Source organism: Thamnophis elegans, chromosome 1 (genome assembly GCF_009769535.1).
Source record: "Thamnophis elegans isolate rThaEle1 chromosome 1, rThaEle1.pri, whole genome shotgun sequence".
Lineage (NCBI taxonomy): Eukaryota > Metazoa > Chordata > Lepidosauria > Squamata > Colubridae > Thamnophis > Thamnophis elegans.
The window spans coordinates 4,688,571-4,703,284 of NC_045541.1; the positions used below are offsets into that span (position 1 = coordinate 4,688,571).

The 14,714-nt window shown below is 39.9% G+C and overlaps 1 protein-coding gene across 2 annotated transcripts in view; it reads left to right on the top strand.

Moving 5' to 3' along the window:
• The window catches only part of NDUFS1 (NADH:ubiquinone oxidoreductase core subunit S1), a 42,591-nt gene that overhangs the window by 10,918 nt on the left and 16,959 nt on the right, over window positions 1–14,714 (top strand). For both annotated transcript variants that reach the window (XM_032211675.1, XM_032211682.1), the window contains exons 2-8: window positions 666–733; window positions 3,930–4,021; window positions 7,649–7,756; window positions 11,498–11,574; window positions 11,850–11,931; window positions 12,028–12,158; window positions 14,387–14,572. In XM_032211675.1, the coding sequence (XP_032067566.1) occupies window positions 670–733; window positions 3,930–4,021; window positions 7,649–7,756; window positions 11,498–11,574; window positions 11,850–11,931; window positions 12,028–12,158; window positions 14,387–14,572 (740 nt within the window). In that variant the 5' untranslated portion in view covers window positions 666–669. The remainder of the gene's footprint in view (window positions 1–665; window positions 734–3,929; window positions 4,022–7,648; window positions 7,757–11,497; window positions 11,575–11,849; window positions 11,932–12,027; window positions 12,159–14,386; window positions 14,573–14,714) is intronic.

The window sequence follows — 14,714 nt, forward strand, 5'->3', positions numbered from 1 at the left end:
TTCCACCACAAAACCGCGGAGGACAAAATCTCGCTCAACGAAAGCGCGCATTTGACGTCATCACAGCGCGATGAAAACATCGCGCTGTGATCGAAAAATGTAAAAATAAAGCGAAAACCTTACCCTAACCCCCCAAACCTTACCCTAAACCTAACCCTAAACCTAACCCTTAACCTAACCCTAAATCTAACCCTAAACCTAACCCTTAACCTAACGCTAAACGTAACCCTAATGCTCTAAACCTAACCCTTAACCTAACCCTAACCCTTACCTTTATGTGAATCGGCTTGGTTTAATTTAATTTTTATTTCAATTTTTAATTTTTTTCATCGCGCTGTGATGACGTCAAATGTGCGCTTTTGTCGATCGCGCTTTTGTGGAACGCGGTTTTGACGGGTCACGATTTATTTAACAAGTGTGCCAAGAAAATTTGTAAACTGAGGACTACATATATTATTATATTATATTATATTATATTATATTATATTATATTATATTATATTATATTATATTATATTATATTATATTATATTATATTAACCTGTTCCATGGTATTCAAATTGTCATTATAAATCTGAATTAAATCTTAGGTTCTCACAATTTTAAATTACAAAGCTATTGCTTGAACTTCCTCTTATAGGGCTTTTCCTAAAATTTATTTTCAGCACTATGCTGCGACTCCCTGCTATCCACAAGACTCTGGTTGGTGTTACCCGGACGACTACAGGATGCGGTAAGTTGGCTTTCTATTCCGATCCAGTCTATATGATGATTCTCCATGTTCATTTTCATTGTTGAGATTGCTAATGTCATATTTTTTCATGGGTTCTATTGTTGATAGAATCACTGATTCCAAAAAGTAATTGTTGCTTCTTTTCTTGGATTTGTCAACACTCAGCTCACCTTAGCACCTCTCTAGTGTTAGGATTCAATTTACAAAATGTTGTGTATTCTCAAAAGCCTGGCTTAGTGTACACTAGTTTGTAGTCATACATTCATTTTCTCAATTTGGATATGCTACTTGATTCATTCTTGGTTGGGAAACTTGTGCTTATTTATTCGTTCAAGATGTTAAATCCAGTCCTTTGTCACATGAAAAATTGGACATAGCTATTTTTGAAACATTAAAAATATTGAAACCAGTTTCAGAGAGCTGAAATTGTTGCAATGGTTTCCAAGCTACTATTTATCATAATTAAGAGTAGTGATTTACCTCTTTCATTTTGTATAACTTTTGTATGATAGGTTGATGAGAGGTCTGACTTGGCATGTATTACTGAGAGCTTGGCGGTGCAGAGGGAAGAGTCTCTTGGAAACATGCATATCTGGATTTTGAGTGCAGCATCAGCCAAGACCCCAGGGCAGGTGGGCAGGTGATGGAATAGCTATGGTTGTCCAGGATACTTTGTTAATGTTAGACACAGAAATCATTTCCATAAGAAGATTAAAACTATTTTTATTAAGATTGACGGAATCTTGCAAATCTATCTGTGCTGTACCTCCTCTCCTTTCTTACAATCCGGTGAATTAGGTGTCTCTCCATTCCGGTACGGTGCTCGAGAGGGCCTACTCACTCAGTCGCGCTCCTTACCTATCTTTAAAGCCTTTGGCGCTTCTGCGCACACGCATGGCACATACAGCGCCTGCGCGATGCACCGCAGAGCAGAGCAGCTGGAGCATCGCAGAGGCTTGCAGAGGTGTCGCCAATGTTCCCTCTAATTTTCTTTTCAGTGTGTGCAGAAAAGTATAGTGTTTGAGCGGCACATTTTCATGCCTGAGCACCTGAATTTTTTTCACAGATGTTTCACAGAGCAATTGATTTATAGGATCCGAATTGGAATTGAGAAAAATGGTTTTGTGCGTGATGTGTGTGTGTGTTTGAGTATGTTTGAGTGAGCGAGGGATCCGGTAAGGGAACTGCGCCTATTTAAAAAAGAAGGTAAATTATTGCAAACATGATCAGTCGAAGGTAACTATGGGGACAGGTTGGGCAGTAGAGAGAGAGAGTGATAAAAGAGTGGGAAGAGAGGAAGAAAAAAGAGGGAAGAGAGACAGAGAAGGAGAGAGAAAGTGACAGAAGAGTGGGAAAGGAGAGAGAAAGAGACAAAGAAAGAGGGTGAGAGAGACAGAAAGAGACAAAGAGGAGAGAGAAGGGAGAAGGAGAGAGAAAGTGACAGAAGAATGGAAAAGAAGGAGAGAGAAAGAGAAAGGATGAGAGAGACAGAAAGAAACAAAGAGGAGAGAGAAGGGAGAAGGAGAGAGAAAGTGAAGGAAGAATGGAAAAGAAGGAGAAAGAGAAGAGAGACAAAGAGAAAGAGGATGAGAGAGACAGAGAGAGACAGAGAGAGAAGAGAGGAAGAGGAAAGAGTAAGAGAGAACATCTCATTTCAACCCTGAGGTACAAATATTCTCTTTGATTGGTAATTTTATTTGTCCATTTACTATCCAATACTCTCATTTCTCCTTAAGTTCATCAAGAATTCCCTTCTTTTCATTGAATTTATCACAATACCTTGAGAACAACTTTTGCAGCACAGCTTTACAGCTATTTAAAATATATAGTAATTTAGGTCAGGTTTTCAGAACATTACTCTATTTATAAGTCACTAAGTGCAAAGAAACAGAATTCAGAAAGTTGGCTTCCCTTTTCGTAATTGCCTATTGCCTGCTTAATTTTCTACCTACATTTTTGATAACTGATATTCACTGTTGACCCAAGAAGCCCATCGTAGAAAGAAACCCTCCCTATGAACTTTGTTGGGTTTCCATGGAATGAAGTTTGATCTTTTTCTCAACCAAACAGTAGCATATTCTTTCTAAGGAGGATATAATCAAGATAGTCCACAATTGCCTATCAATCTAACAGTATGGCGATTGACAATGTCTTTATATTTCAATTCTAACTTTTTCAGTCTTAAAGGTTTGGTGAGGAGAAATCCAAAAATTCTTTTAAAGAGGAAAAAAAAATGCTTGCACAATTGCACCCATGGAGACATGTATACACAACACACAGAGAAACAAACTTAACAAAGTTCTAAGTCTGTCCACCAACTAACTAACTCTCCCCCTCTTCTCTCTCTCTCTCTCTCTCTCTCCCTCTCTCCCCCTCTCCCTCTCCCTCTCTCCCCCTCTCTCTCCCTCTCTCCCACCCACTCTCTCCCTCTCTCTCTCCCTCTCTCTCCCCCCCTCTCTCTCCCTCTCTCTCCCTCCCTCTCCCTCCCTCCCTCTCTCCCTCTCCCTCCCTCCCCCCCCTCTCTCCAGAGAGAGAATCCCTCCTTTCTTCAGCCCAACACTCTCACTGGCATCCCGGCCAGACGAGAGGGGGTGCAGAGGTGTCCTCGAGTCTAGGGCAGCGAGTCATTCGATGAGAAAGTTGCCTCTTGGAAGGAAGGCCCCGGCTTGGCTGCCACTTCGTCTCTCCTGCCTCGTCTCTCCTGGCTCTTCGCTTCTCTGTTCGGTCGTTGGGCGGCAGATCGAAAGCAGGAGCCAAGCCGGGTCATTCCTTCCAAGAGGCAACTTTCCCATTGAATGACTCGCTGCCCTAGACTCGAGGACACCCTCTGCAGTCTCTCTCTCTCTGCACACACCGCACACGTTCCTGTGGGGAACGCTGGGCCAGAACCCACCACTGTCTAGCTGGCATTAACTCTGCTAGTATTTCAGTGTTTTAAAGCCTTAAAAACATGGCTGTTGTCTCAGATATGAAACTCGGGAGGTTGTGATGGGTGACAGTTAGATGGCTGCTATGGTTATGGTTTTTATTGTGACTTTAAAAAAAAGATTAGTCGCTTAGAGTTGCTGCTTTTGAAATGGATGGCCATATAAATGTATTGAAATAAAATAAATGAGACATAATAATACATACTTAAAAGATGAAATTAATAATTAATTATTGCATTAAATAATTATCTAATTCTCTTTTATTCAAGCACGCACTACTGCTACAGCAGCTGGCAACCTGATAGAAGTTTTTGTTGATGGCCATTCTATTTTGGTGCCTCCGGGAACCACAGTACTTCAGGTAGAATGATTTTATGCTCTGCAATAACGCCGTGTAAATATTTGTGTTGTTTTATTTTCCATTCTTTTACATTTGCACACACATACAACCCTTACCAAGATTTGTGACACCAAGCTTTGGTTTATTACAGTTCACCTCTCAAATTGATGAACGAAATAATTGTTCTTTTTTTTTTAAATGTTTGATGTACATAGCCAGGGAAGTCTACAATGTTTTTTTTTTTTTACCTCGGAATAGTTCTGGCAGCCTCAGATTGTTAGTTCATTTTGTTCATGCATGTGCATTATCCATGGTACACCACAGTGTGCAAACTAGCTTTGCATCAGCTGGCTAACAATCGAAGAAATATTATCCCACGATTATATGTTTGGATGGCAAACATACCAATATTCCACTCTCCTCTTCTTTTCCCCATAAACGCTTCCTGAGATGAATTGGACTGAAAGAGACAGATCAGTCCAAAGTCACGGCCACAGGTTTGCCATCATGGGATTAGCCTATATGACAAAATTACTTGTAACAATCAGTTTGTTTCAAGTACAAGTAGTGCTTATGTAGCCATTAGAAAGTTATTTTGCATTATCCGAGGTGGCACAGTGGTTAGGGTGCAGTACTGCAGGCCACTTCAGCTGACTGCTATCTTCAGCGGTTCAAATCCCACCGGCTCAAGGTTGACTCAGCCTTCCATCCTTCTGAGGTGGGTGAAATGAGGACCCAGACTGTGGGGGCGATATACTGACTCTGTAAACCGCTTAGAGAGGGCCAAAAGCCCTATGAAGCAGTATATAAGTCTAACTGCTATTGCTATTGTTTCAAGTTAGTGTAGGATGAAAGTTAGTTAAAATTAATGTTATTTTATAGTGGTCCATTTTATTAAAGTAGGTTAAAGTTAAAACTTCAAGCTGAGCTTGGTTCTTGATGTCATGGGCATCTCCATTTATTTCATTCTTTTGTTGTTAATAGCACAGTATGGAAATGGTATTTTGCCAACAGTACGGAAGAATTGCCTTTTTGGGGATATTTCCCAACTTTCCAATGAAATATTTTCTGTAGTCCCCATCTGGTTGGTAATGCCCCTGCTTAACTTACAACATTGACAGTCCTTGCCTTTTGTTCTTAAGTAATCTGTCTTTCAAATATTCCATAAAATATTCACCTTTCACATCTAAAGTTTCTTACTAAGACAACACTAAAATTATTCTTAAATGAAAAGAGTAAGCAAATGATATCAAGGAATACTTTTTTCTCTTGCTCTAAATTGTTCCATTTTCAGGAAATAACTATGCCTAGGTAACTGTGACTCTTACCCTTCATTTTTATTGTAAAGGAGGCAAATGTTGTGTTACTTTACTATAATTACCTTGAAAAATTATAGGCTTTTTAAAGAAAGGTATGAGGCTCCTAACATCTTAACAGATAGTACTATAACTCTGGAATTGGTAGTTCTTATTTACTTATTTCCTCTTAGCATCATTTAGGAGTATCTCTGCATGAGTGATTAATCTGTATTAATCTGCTGGGAAAAATTACTTGATACTGAACAATTATTTTTGTGCTACCCTCTAGTCTTTCAATAAACTTATGTTAATTAGATAGATAATTTAGTACAAAGTAAATATGCTTGTTTATACCTTTAGATCATCAGCCAATACTTCCCAAGCATATTTCAAACAGGTTTTATTTATGCCATTTGATTATTCCAAACCACTGTGTAGCTTTAATATTAATGAAACATAATATATGGTATAATTATTGGAAGGCACATAGGAAAGAATATCTATTGCTTTAAAACTTGGTCCTTGTGATTCAAACAATGTTTTGATGTTGCTGGATTTACACATTGTGCTAACGTAAGTGAATTCTTGTTCTGTTTTACTTGTTGGGTGATAATAAATTATGATTTATGATTTAATGTGCATGTAAATTTTCACATCATTTTAAACTAATCTGTATGAGAGAATAAAATTAGTTTTATAGTGAAAAAATGTTTTGTAATTTTTAAATGGATAGGCATATTATGCAAAAAATGTATTTCTCGATATAGAGAATTATTAGAAGTAAAAATGTTTGTAAATCAACTTTGACTTCAACATTTTTCATGTATATGTCTATGAAGGGAAGTAGTAAAGACTCTCTTCTGCATATTTTGAGGAGTTTTTGAAGTTGCATTTAAACATTCAGCAACATTCATGAGCCGAGTTTTTATTTTATTTTTACTAGTTTCCCTTTTTCTTTGTCCCATATTCTTTCTCTAAACTTCTTGCAAATTTTATTTTCAATTGTTCTTTATCTTTAGTTTTTATTTTTGTTTTGTCACTTCTACAAATAAGGAGAAAGCACAATTGCTTTAATACAGCAAAAGAGATAAAGCAGCTTCTTCCATGGCTGATCTGCAGGAGGGGAATATTATGCAGTCCCATCCACAGTTGCATCTCTTCTCTGAACCTAGGTGAGAATTGAGTACAGAGAGCAACAAAAAATAAACTCCCCTTTGAGTCAGGCCAAGCAATCTGGTGATTCACCTATACTGTCATGTAGTTTTCTTAGCAATAATGTCACGCAGTAAATTTCTTTATACGCACACACACACACTGTAGATTTTATATAAATCCCGATTGAGCATTTAATTCTATAGTCTGACATTTTGAATGAACTTAGGTGTTCATGCAATGCTATCGTCTTAAGCAACAGATTTTTTATTCTCTGTATTGTATAGAACTCTTAGTACTGAAAAAAAACAAAGCACAGAAAAGACAATCAAGGAAATTCTAATAGCTTCCCTGACTCTGTGTGTGTGTGTGTGTGAGAGAGAGAGAGAGAGAAAGAGAGAGAGAGAGATCGAGATCGAGATCACATTAGCCAATTCTTTAGATGTTATTGGCCTTTATATGCATTGATTGTTCTCAAGAACCTAGGATTTCATAATGTGCCAGTGTAGTATATGTTTTTGGTATGCTACCCAGTGTATAGATAACCATTGGGACCATCATTGTCAGTTTTGCTGTAATATTTCAACAAGTTTTCTAATCTTGATACTTTGTGATCTTCTCCAATTGTTTGATTCTAGTCTACTATCTCCTAGTATTGCTACATGAATTATCCACACTTTCTTCTTTTCAACCACAGTTAAACCTGGTGGGATATTAGTTTATATTCAGAAGTCACAGAGTATTTTAACTTGCTCATTTTCAACTACTTTTTCAATTCAGTTTTTCGTTACTGGCACATGACAATTTTGACAGATGTTCCAGTGATTCATTTGGCAACTGTGCTATGTTATTGTTAGTAATCAGTTTGCGATCTTGCACAAGCTAAGTATATAGTGTACTATTTATTCTGTCTTTTTGTACAATCTGCACTTTGAATCATTTGACAATTATTTGATATTAATATCTAAAGTGAGGACAGCAGTATAAAAGCCTACTCTAGTGCATTTTAAAGTTTAGAGTGTCTGCTGAAACTTTTTCTATCGTGGTTGTGTTTTTGATAGAAGATTGAATTTATTACTGCAAGCCAACTGCAAAAAATGAAAGCAAATAAAACTACATTTAGGAATGTTGTTTTCTGTAGAAAAGCATACAAATAAAACTTACACCTTGATATTCTCTCATTTTGTTTCATCTCTAGGCCTGTGAAAAGGTTGGAATGCAAATTCCTCGCTTTTGCTATCATGACAGATTGTCTGTGGCTGGAAATTGCAGGATGTGTCTTGTGGAGATAGAGAAAGCCCCCAAGGTATTTATATAAACACATTTTCTTGAAATTGGTGCGTTCAAAAAGTTTGAGGTATAGAATTTTTGATACATCTGTCATTAGCAGTTGCTTTCTGATATGTTAAATGTTGGAGTTTTTCTGGAATGTATTCAAAAAAATTTAGCCATACATGTTTGCTTAAATTACTTCAAAAGGTGTAATGGGCTTTTAATTTATTGTTATGATTGAGAAAAACCCAGTTCCCATGTAAAGAAAGATTCTCAAGAGGATTATGAGATGTGCAGAATACAAGAAATATTTCATGTAGTGATTAGAATTAACAGCCAGTAGCGAAGGTCCAAATACCGTATATACTCGAGTATAGGTCGATCCGAATATAAGCCGAGGCACCTAATTTTACCACAAAAAACTGGAAAAGTTATTGACTCGAGTATAAGCCTAGGGTGGGAAATGCAGCAGCTACCGGTAAATTTCAAAAATAAAAATAGATACCAATAATGTTTTTGAATATTTATTTCAAAGAAAAACAGTAAACTAGCTCTGTAAGTGGAAAAGAGGGTCAATAAAAACAATATGGTATCAACAATAACTTTAAAAGTACAAAAACCTTAGCTCATTCAGCAACCAAGCTAAAACACAAGAGTTAAAATCCTTCAAAACTCATAGGCTCATAATATACATTCTACCAGTGTCCTGCCTGTGCCCATTGAATATACAACCTGCCCTGTGTCCATTAATTACAGCCTGCCATTGCCCATTGAATAACATATACAGCCTGCCTGTGCCCATTAAATATACAGTAGCCATTGTAAAAATTTGCTCTGGATAACAAATTATTATCACACAATACCGGTGTATTCAATGAAATACTTCACTCATCTCATGATTAAGGTGACCAGATTTTCAGATTGGTAAAGAGGGACACCTTTGACCGGGGGGGGGGGGAGGGAGCTGGCCGCGGCGGTTACTGCCAGCCCACGGCCTTGCTAGGGACGTCTGGTCACCTTAATTATACACATCCTCTCTCTCTCTATTCACTATGTCACGGCACACTAGTGTGCCACGGCACAGTGGTTGAAAAACACTGGTCTAAGAGACAACATGCACTGCAACAGAAGGAGTGTTCCCATAAAGCTAAGGTTTTCAGGACCTACAATTTTACCATCCAAAACAAGAGTGTCAGCATCGGTGTGCACAGAGTATAAGGACATCCCAGCAGCTCTCCCATTCATTCCCCAAAGGATTCCCAATGACCCCATAAACCATTTTTACCATGTTCACACTCTTCCCTACCTATAAATACACACAGTGCTACAGTAATGCTAAGGGTCAGCAACTGTCACAAGGGCTTATAGACAAAACAGCTGAAAGAAAGGGGATCCGAGGTCAAGTCTGACTACCCCCAAAATGATGAATCAGCAGATTATCTGTTTGGGTCCCCCTTTTTCCTTTCCTCCCCTTAACCCTAGTTAGCCCCCATTCCTTTTTTTGTGTGTGTGTCTGTGTGTGTGCAGAGCATACTTATGGGTGACCTCATGTTGATGAGTCAGCAGTGTCTGGACTCTGCACACAGAAGGCTGCAGCCAGCAGATACAAGGGGGTAATTCAGTCCACCTCATCCCTTTGTAAAACACCCCCCACCCCCAGCCGCTCTGTGAAACACCCCCCACCCCCAGCCGCTCCTCAGCCCCACCCGTTCCCAGACACCTGATGAGTCAGCACTACTTGCCCAGATGGGGACAGCGCACCCAACGCTTAGGTAGTCCGAGAAGAAGCGGGGAAGGGCCCCACTTCTTCTTCTTTCCACCCCACCTCCGCAGAAGGAAAACTCAAAGCATCACGGCGATCCCGGGAAAAAGAGGCGAGCCGGGGAGCGGCGGCATTTCTCTCTCTCTCCCTCTCCCTCTCTTTGCCGCGACCTGCCGCCGGCGGGCAACAAGGACGGCCACCCACGCCGCAGATCCACGTCCAGCAGGGAGGAGGAGGAGGGAAACCCACCCACCTGTCAGCCACGGGAGAAAGGAAGTCGGCGAGCGGAGGAAAAGACGGGGGAAAAGGAAGCTCGGCGGGTGAAATGCGGTCCCCGCCAGGATCTCACCTCGCCCTCTTAGCCTCCCCACCCTTGACACACATGCACGCACACGCACCCTCCGCCTAGCCCGCCAGAACATTCCCGGGTGGGAACAGCCGGGGGTGGGGGGAAGAGAGAGAGAGAGAGACGCGATCGCGTTCCCGGCAGTCCAGAGCAGGAGGCGCTTTTTTCCAAAAATAAACACAGTGGATCATCTATCTCAGTGTTTCTCCACCTTGGAGACTTGAAAGTGTGTGGACTTCAACTCCCAGAATTCTGGGAGTTGAAGTCCACATATTTTCAAGTCTTCAAGGTGGAGAAACACTGATCTATCTAATTAATATAATTAGTTATAATTAGTTGGGAGGGAAAAGCGCTTGGTGCAAAGAAGGACTTTCTTTCAACCAGCGGAACCCCCTGGCGCAATCGGGCTGCAATTGGCGGCCGTCCTTGCTACAATCCGCGCCGAGCTCTGATGAGGGGGAAATTAGATTCCGGCTGATGCGGCAGGGGCTGCGCTGGTGGGGACGGGTGGAGGGGATGGGACTTGGAGTCCTACCATCTTGGCGAGTGGGGAGTCTCATCCCACCCCGCCCCGCCCGTCCCCGCCAGCGCAGCCAGGCTGCGATCGGCGGCCGTCCTTGCTACAATCCGCGCCGCCCGCCTCATCAATGGGGTAAAGTCCTTACGTCCAGCTCTCATGCGGGCGTAAGGAAAGTCCTCTCTTTCCCCCTCATCAGAACACAAGCCCGGGAAGCGAGTGGAAGTTCTCTGTGCGACTGAAACGGAAGCCACGGCAGGAGAGTGAGGCTGCTGCCGGCCATTTCACCTCGCGCAGAGAACTTCCACTGGGTCCCGAAATGGAGGAGAAAAAGGGGCGCCCCTTTTTCTCCTCCATTTGGGCAAATTTTTCACTGACTCGAGTATAAGCCGAGGCAGCTTTTTTCAGCCCAAAAAGTGGGCTGAAAAACTCGGCCTATACTCGAGTATATACGGTACCCTCCTTCCTTACTTGCAAATATTAGGGTGTTGTAGTTTCCCCCTGGCGTTGCTTCTTACTCACCAAAATCAGATGATTTTAGAAAGGCCATAAACAAAGTAAAAAAGCCATTGCTATCACTGCTTTTGATGTTCCTGCTTTTTCTACATTTTCCCTTTTGATGTGACAGTTTTGGTTAGTCATTGTATAACCACTGATAGACCTGCTCTCATATATATTTGACTTTAATATCAGATTGTAAAGCCTTTTTCGTCAGCCGATTTTGTTAAATTGTGCGTTTTATTTTGTATTTATAGCTATCCATTACACCAGCAATCTTCAGTTTTAATCTTATGGGAATGAAGAAATCCTATGCAGTTTCTTTATAATAGTTCTTCCTATTTTATTGTAGTATTCTTAGTTCGACTAAAATGTTTTTTGTGCTGCATTTTTTTTTTAAAAAAATTTGGTCAGAAAGGAAACATACCAGATTCCTTCAATATTTTGGTTACTATTTTTAAAGCTCTTGAGAATTTAAGTTTCTTTGAAGAGCGGGTGACTAGAATGTTCAACAATATTCAAATCTGATAGCACGGTGGAGTTATACAGAATATTGGCCATAAAGCACCAGTATGTTATAACACTGACATTGTGTAAGCATATACAGTATGTTCACAGATTCATTAGTGAAATATCCTTGTAATGGTTGCAGCCGGTTGCTGCTTGTGCCATGCCAGTCATGAAGGGTTGGAACATCCTGACAAATTCTGAGAAGTCCAGGAAAGCAAGGTAAGCTACCTTTAACTGCAAGCAGTTGTCTGCTTGCTTACATGAAAGGGCTGCCCTTGTATATTCTTAATGTATTAGAATAATTTCAGAGAGTTGGATTTCTCCTTTTTCATTCTCCTTTAAAAAAAGGAAAATTCAATTTTTAAGAGGAAGAGGATATACTGTTGTTAGCAATAGTCAATACATTTATTTGTGTTTCGTATAATTTTCCAGTGTTTTAGTATTAACTATCACGTTGAAATCATTTTTGTTTTTTAAACATGGATCCACAACAGAGAAGGCGTCATGGAGTTCTTGTTGGCTAACCATCCATTGGACTGTCCGATTTGTGATCAAGGAGGGGAATGCGACCTTCAGGTACTGATTCCCGAAGATATTTATTTGAAATACTATTTGAAGAAATCTGTTTCTCAGCCACATGAGCTGGTTTTTGCTTTTGTTAATTACCTTTAGGATCAGTCAATGATGTTTGGCAGCGATAGGAGCAGATTTCTGGAGGGCAAACGTGCAGTTGAAGACAAGAACATTGGTCCTCTTGTGAAAACCATCATGACCCGGTGTATACAATGTACTCGCTGCATCAGGTAACTGCTGGGTACACCAAGACTAAAATATGCTTTGTGATTAGGGGAAACCCATATATCAATAGCAGTTAGACTTATATACCGCTTCATAGGCCTTTCAGCCCTCTCAAAGCGGTTTACAGAGAGTCAGCATATTGCCCCCAACAATCTGGGTCCTCATTTTACCCACCTCGGAAGGATGGAAGGCTGAGTCAACCCTGAGCCGGTGAGATTTGAACCACTGACCTGCTGATCTAGCAGTAGCCTGCAGTGCTGCATTTAACCACTGCGCCACCTTGGCACCATATCAGTATGTAATAACATTATAAACATGTTTTACCAGGCACAGCATAAGTAGACTTGTTTGCAGGGAAGTTGGATCAGATTAAGAAGACAATATTCATCATTTGTTCAGATGAATAGTGATCCTTTTTTATATTCAGTTATGATTCTTACTAGAAGCAATAGCAATAGCAGTTAGACTTATATACCGCTTCATAGGGCTTTCAGCCCTCTCTAAGCGGTTTACAGAGTCAGCATATTGCCCCCAACAACAATCCGGGTCCTCATTTCACCCACCTCGGAAGGATGGAAGGCTGAGTCAACCTTGAGCCGGTGAGATTTGAACCGCCGAACTGCAGATAGCAGTCAGCTGAAGTGGCCTGCAGTACTGCACCCTAACCACTGCGCCACCTCGGCTCAACCATTGGCCAACAATGATATAACATTAAGTGCAAGTAGCACTTGCAAAGTTTATTAACTCATGTATCCTTATAACATCATTTGCACTGTTACTTAGGACTATTGATTGGGTAGCTATTAATCAAAGGCCATTTGTACAGAAGAAAGAAAGAGTTGTATATAGAGTTGTATATATAGTTGTATATAGTTGTATATAGGGCTAAGAGCAGCTCTGTAAGTCAAGGGATTTTTTTTTAATGTGTGAGTTTAAACATCCTTTCTAACTCTTAATTCCTCCCCAAATAAGAAAAAAAAATGCTTCCATGTTTAGGGAAATTCAGGATTTTAAAGGGATACTAGGCTTAAAATACACATTGTATTTTTAAAACATGCCAAAATGCAAATAACATTTTAAAAAAAAGTTTAGCTCTGCTCATTTCCAGGGAAGGCTCTAGTACTAGTAGCTGTGAATGGAATGCTGAGAACGGGTTTGCAAACTGCTACTACAGCCAAAGGCTTTGCAAGCAGTTTTGGAGTGTCTGCAGAGGTTGCTACCAACGCAGTAATTTTTACTATGGCAGAAGAGAAATGATTAAATTGATAAAGTGTTAATTATATTAAAGGTATTGGGTGAATATACTTTTAAGTTTTTATATACGCGCACATTTTGTAGCTTGTCTCCTAGCATGCTACTCAAAAATTAGTGGGTTCCTCAGCTAAAAAAATCTTGCGTGATGATCATCATTTAAGTCCTCATTTAGAAACTGCTTAGATTGATGATGGTTCGCAGTTACCACAGTGATGAAAAAGTAACTTTGTGACCAGTCCTCACACTTACGACCTTCATAGTGAAATGCAGTGTTGAAACCAAACTCTCATCTGGAACTTCCCATCTATATTTCAAATAAGCTCCATTTTGACAAAACAACACTTAAATAATTGAAGTGCTACGTGTTTGTCGAAATGAAATGTGAAGAACTTCAAATGCTGTAGCCATAGAAAACAATGGGAAGATTGTTTCATGGTACAAAAAAGTCCGTTTTCTATTTTACATTTCAGATCCCAAGAATATATTCATGTTGAATAGTGTGCAGAAAATTTGACAGAAGAGGAAGAAACCCAATTATTCAAGTTTTCCTTCATTTTCCTCTTAAGCTTTGTTCTTCATTTGCACAGGAGGAGCCTGATTGATAATCTGCTTCTGCATAGTGGACTTGCTATGAAATCTGGAGAGTTCCTACTTGTGTGGATAGGCTACTTCAGCCTATGCACAACTGGCATTCTGAACTAGGTCTAGGCACCCAGCGTTATCAACACAGCTAGTATAGAAATGATTTTATGTTGATTGCTTAATTTTTGGAAAGCAGTTAAATTCAAAGGTTTCATACCAGTTGAAGCTTCTGAATATTTTTTTTAAAAGCATCACAAAGAGCGCGTTATAGTGGCTTTGATTGGATGTAAGTAGAGTATGAATGACTGTAGAAGTGTGAACTTTTTCTGTTGAATCAGCTGATACCATCTGTGGTAACCTCCTGGGCCTTACATGTTTATGCTTGTCTTTTTACCAGATTTGCAAGTGAAATTGCGGGAGTTGATGATTTAGGAACCACAGGAAGAGGAAATGAGATGCAAGTTGGCACTTATATTGAAAAAATGTTTATGTCCGAATTATCAGGCAACGTCATTGATATTTGTCCAGTGGGCGCCCTTACCTCCAAGCCTTATGCTTTTACTGCTCGACCCTGGGAAACAAGGCATGTATCTTTGCTGATGTTTGAAAGGTTCTATTACATTTTATAGCATCTGTCTTTTATTAAATTCCAGATAAGGTGGTTAATCTTTGATCCTTGTAGCCTCTTTGAATATTGCAAAAATCCCAGTAAAAATGAGCCAACA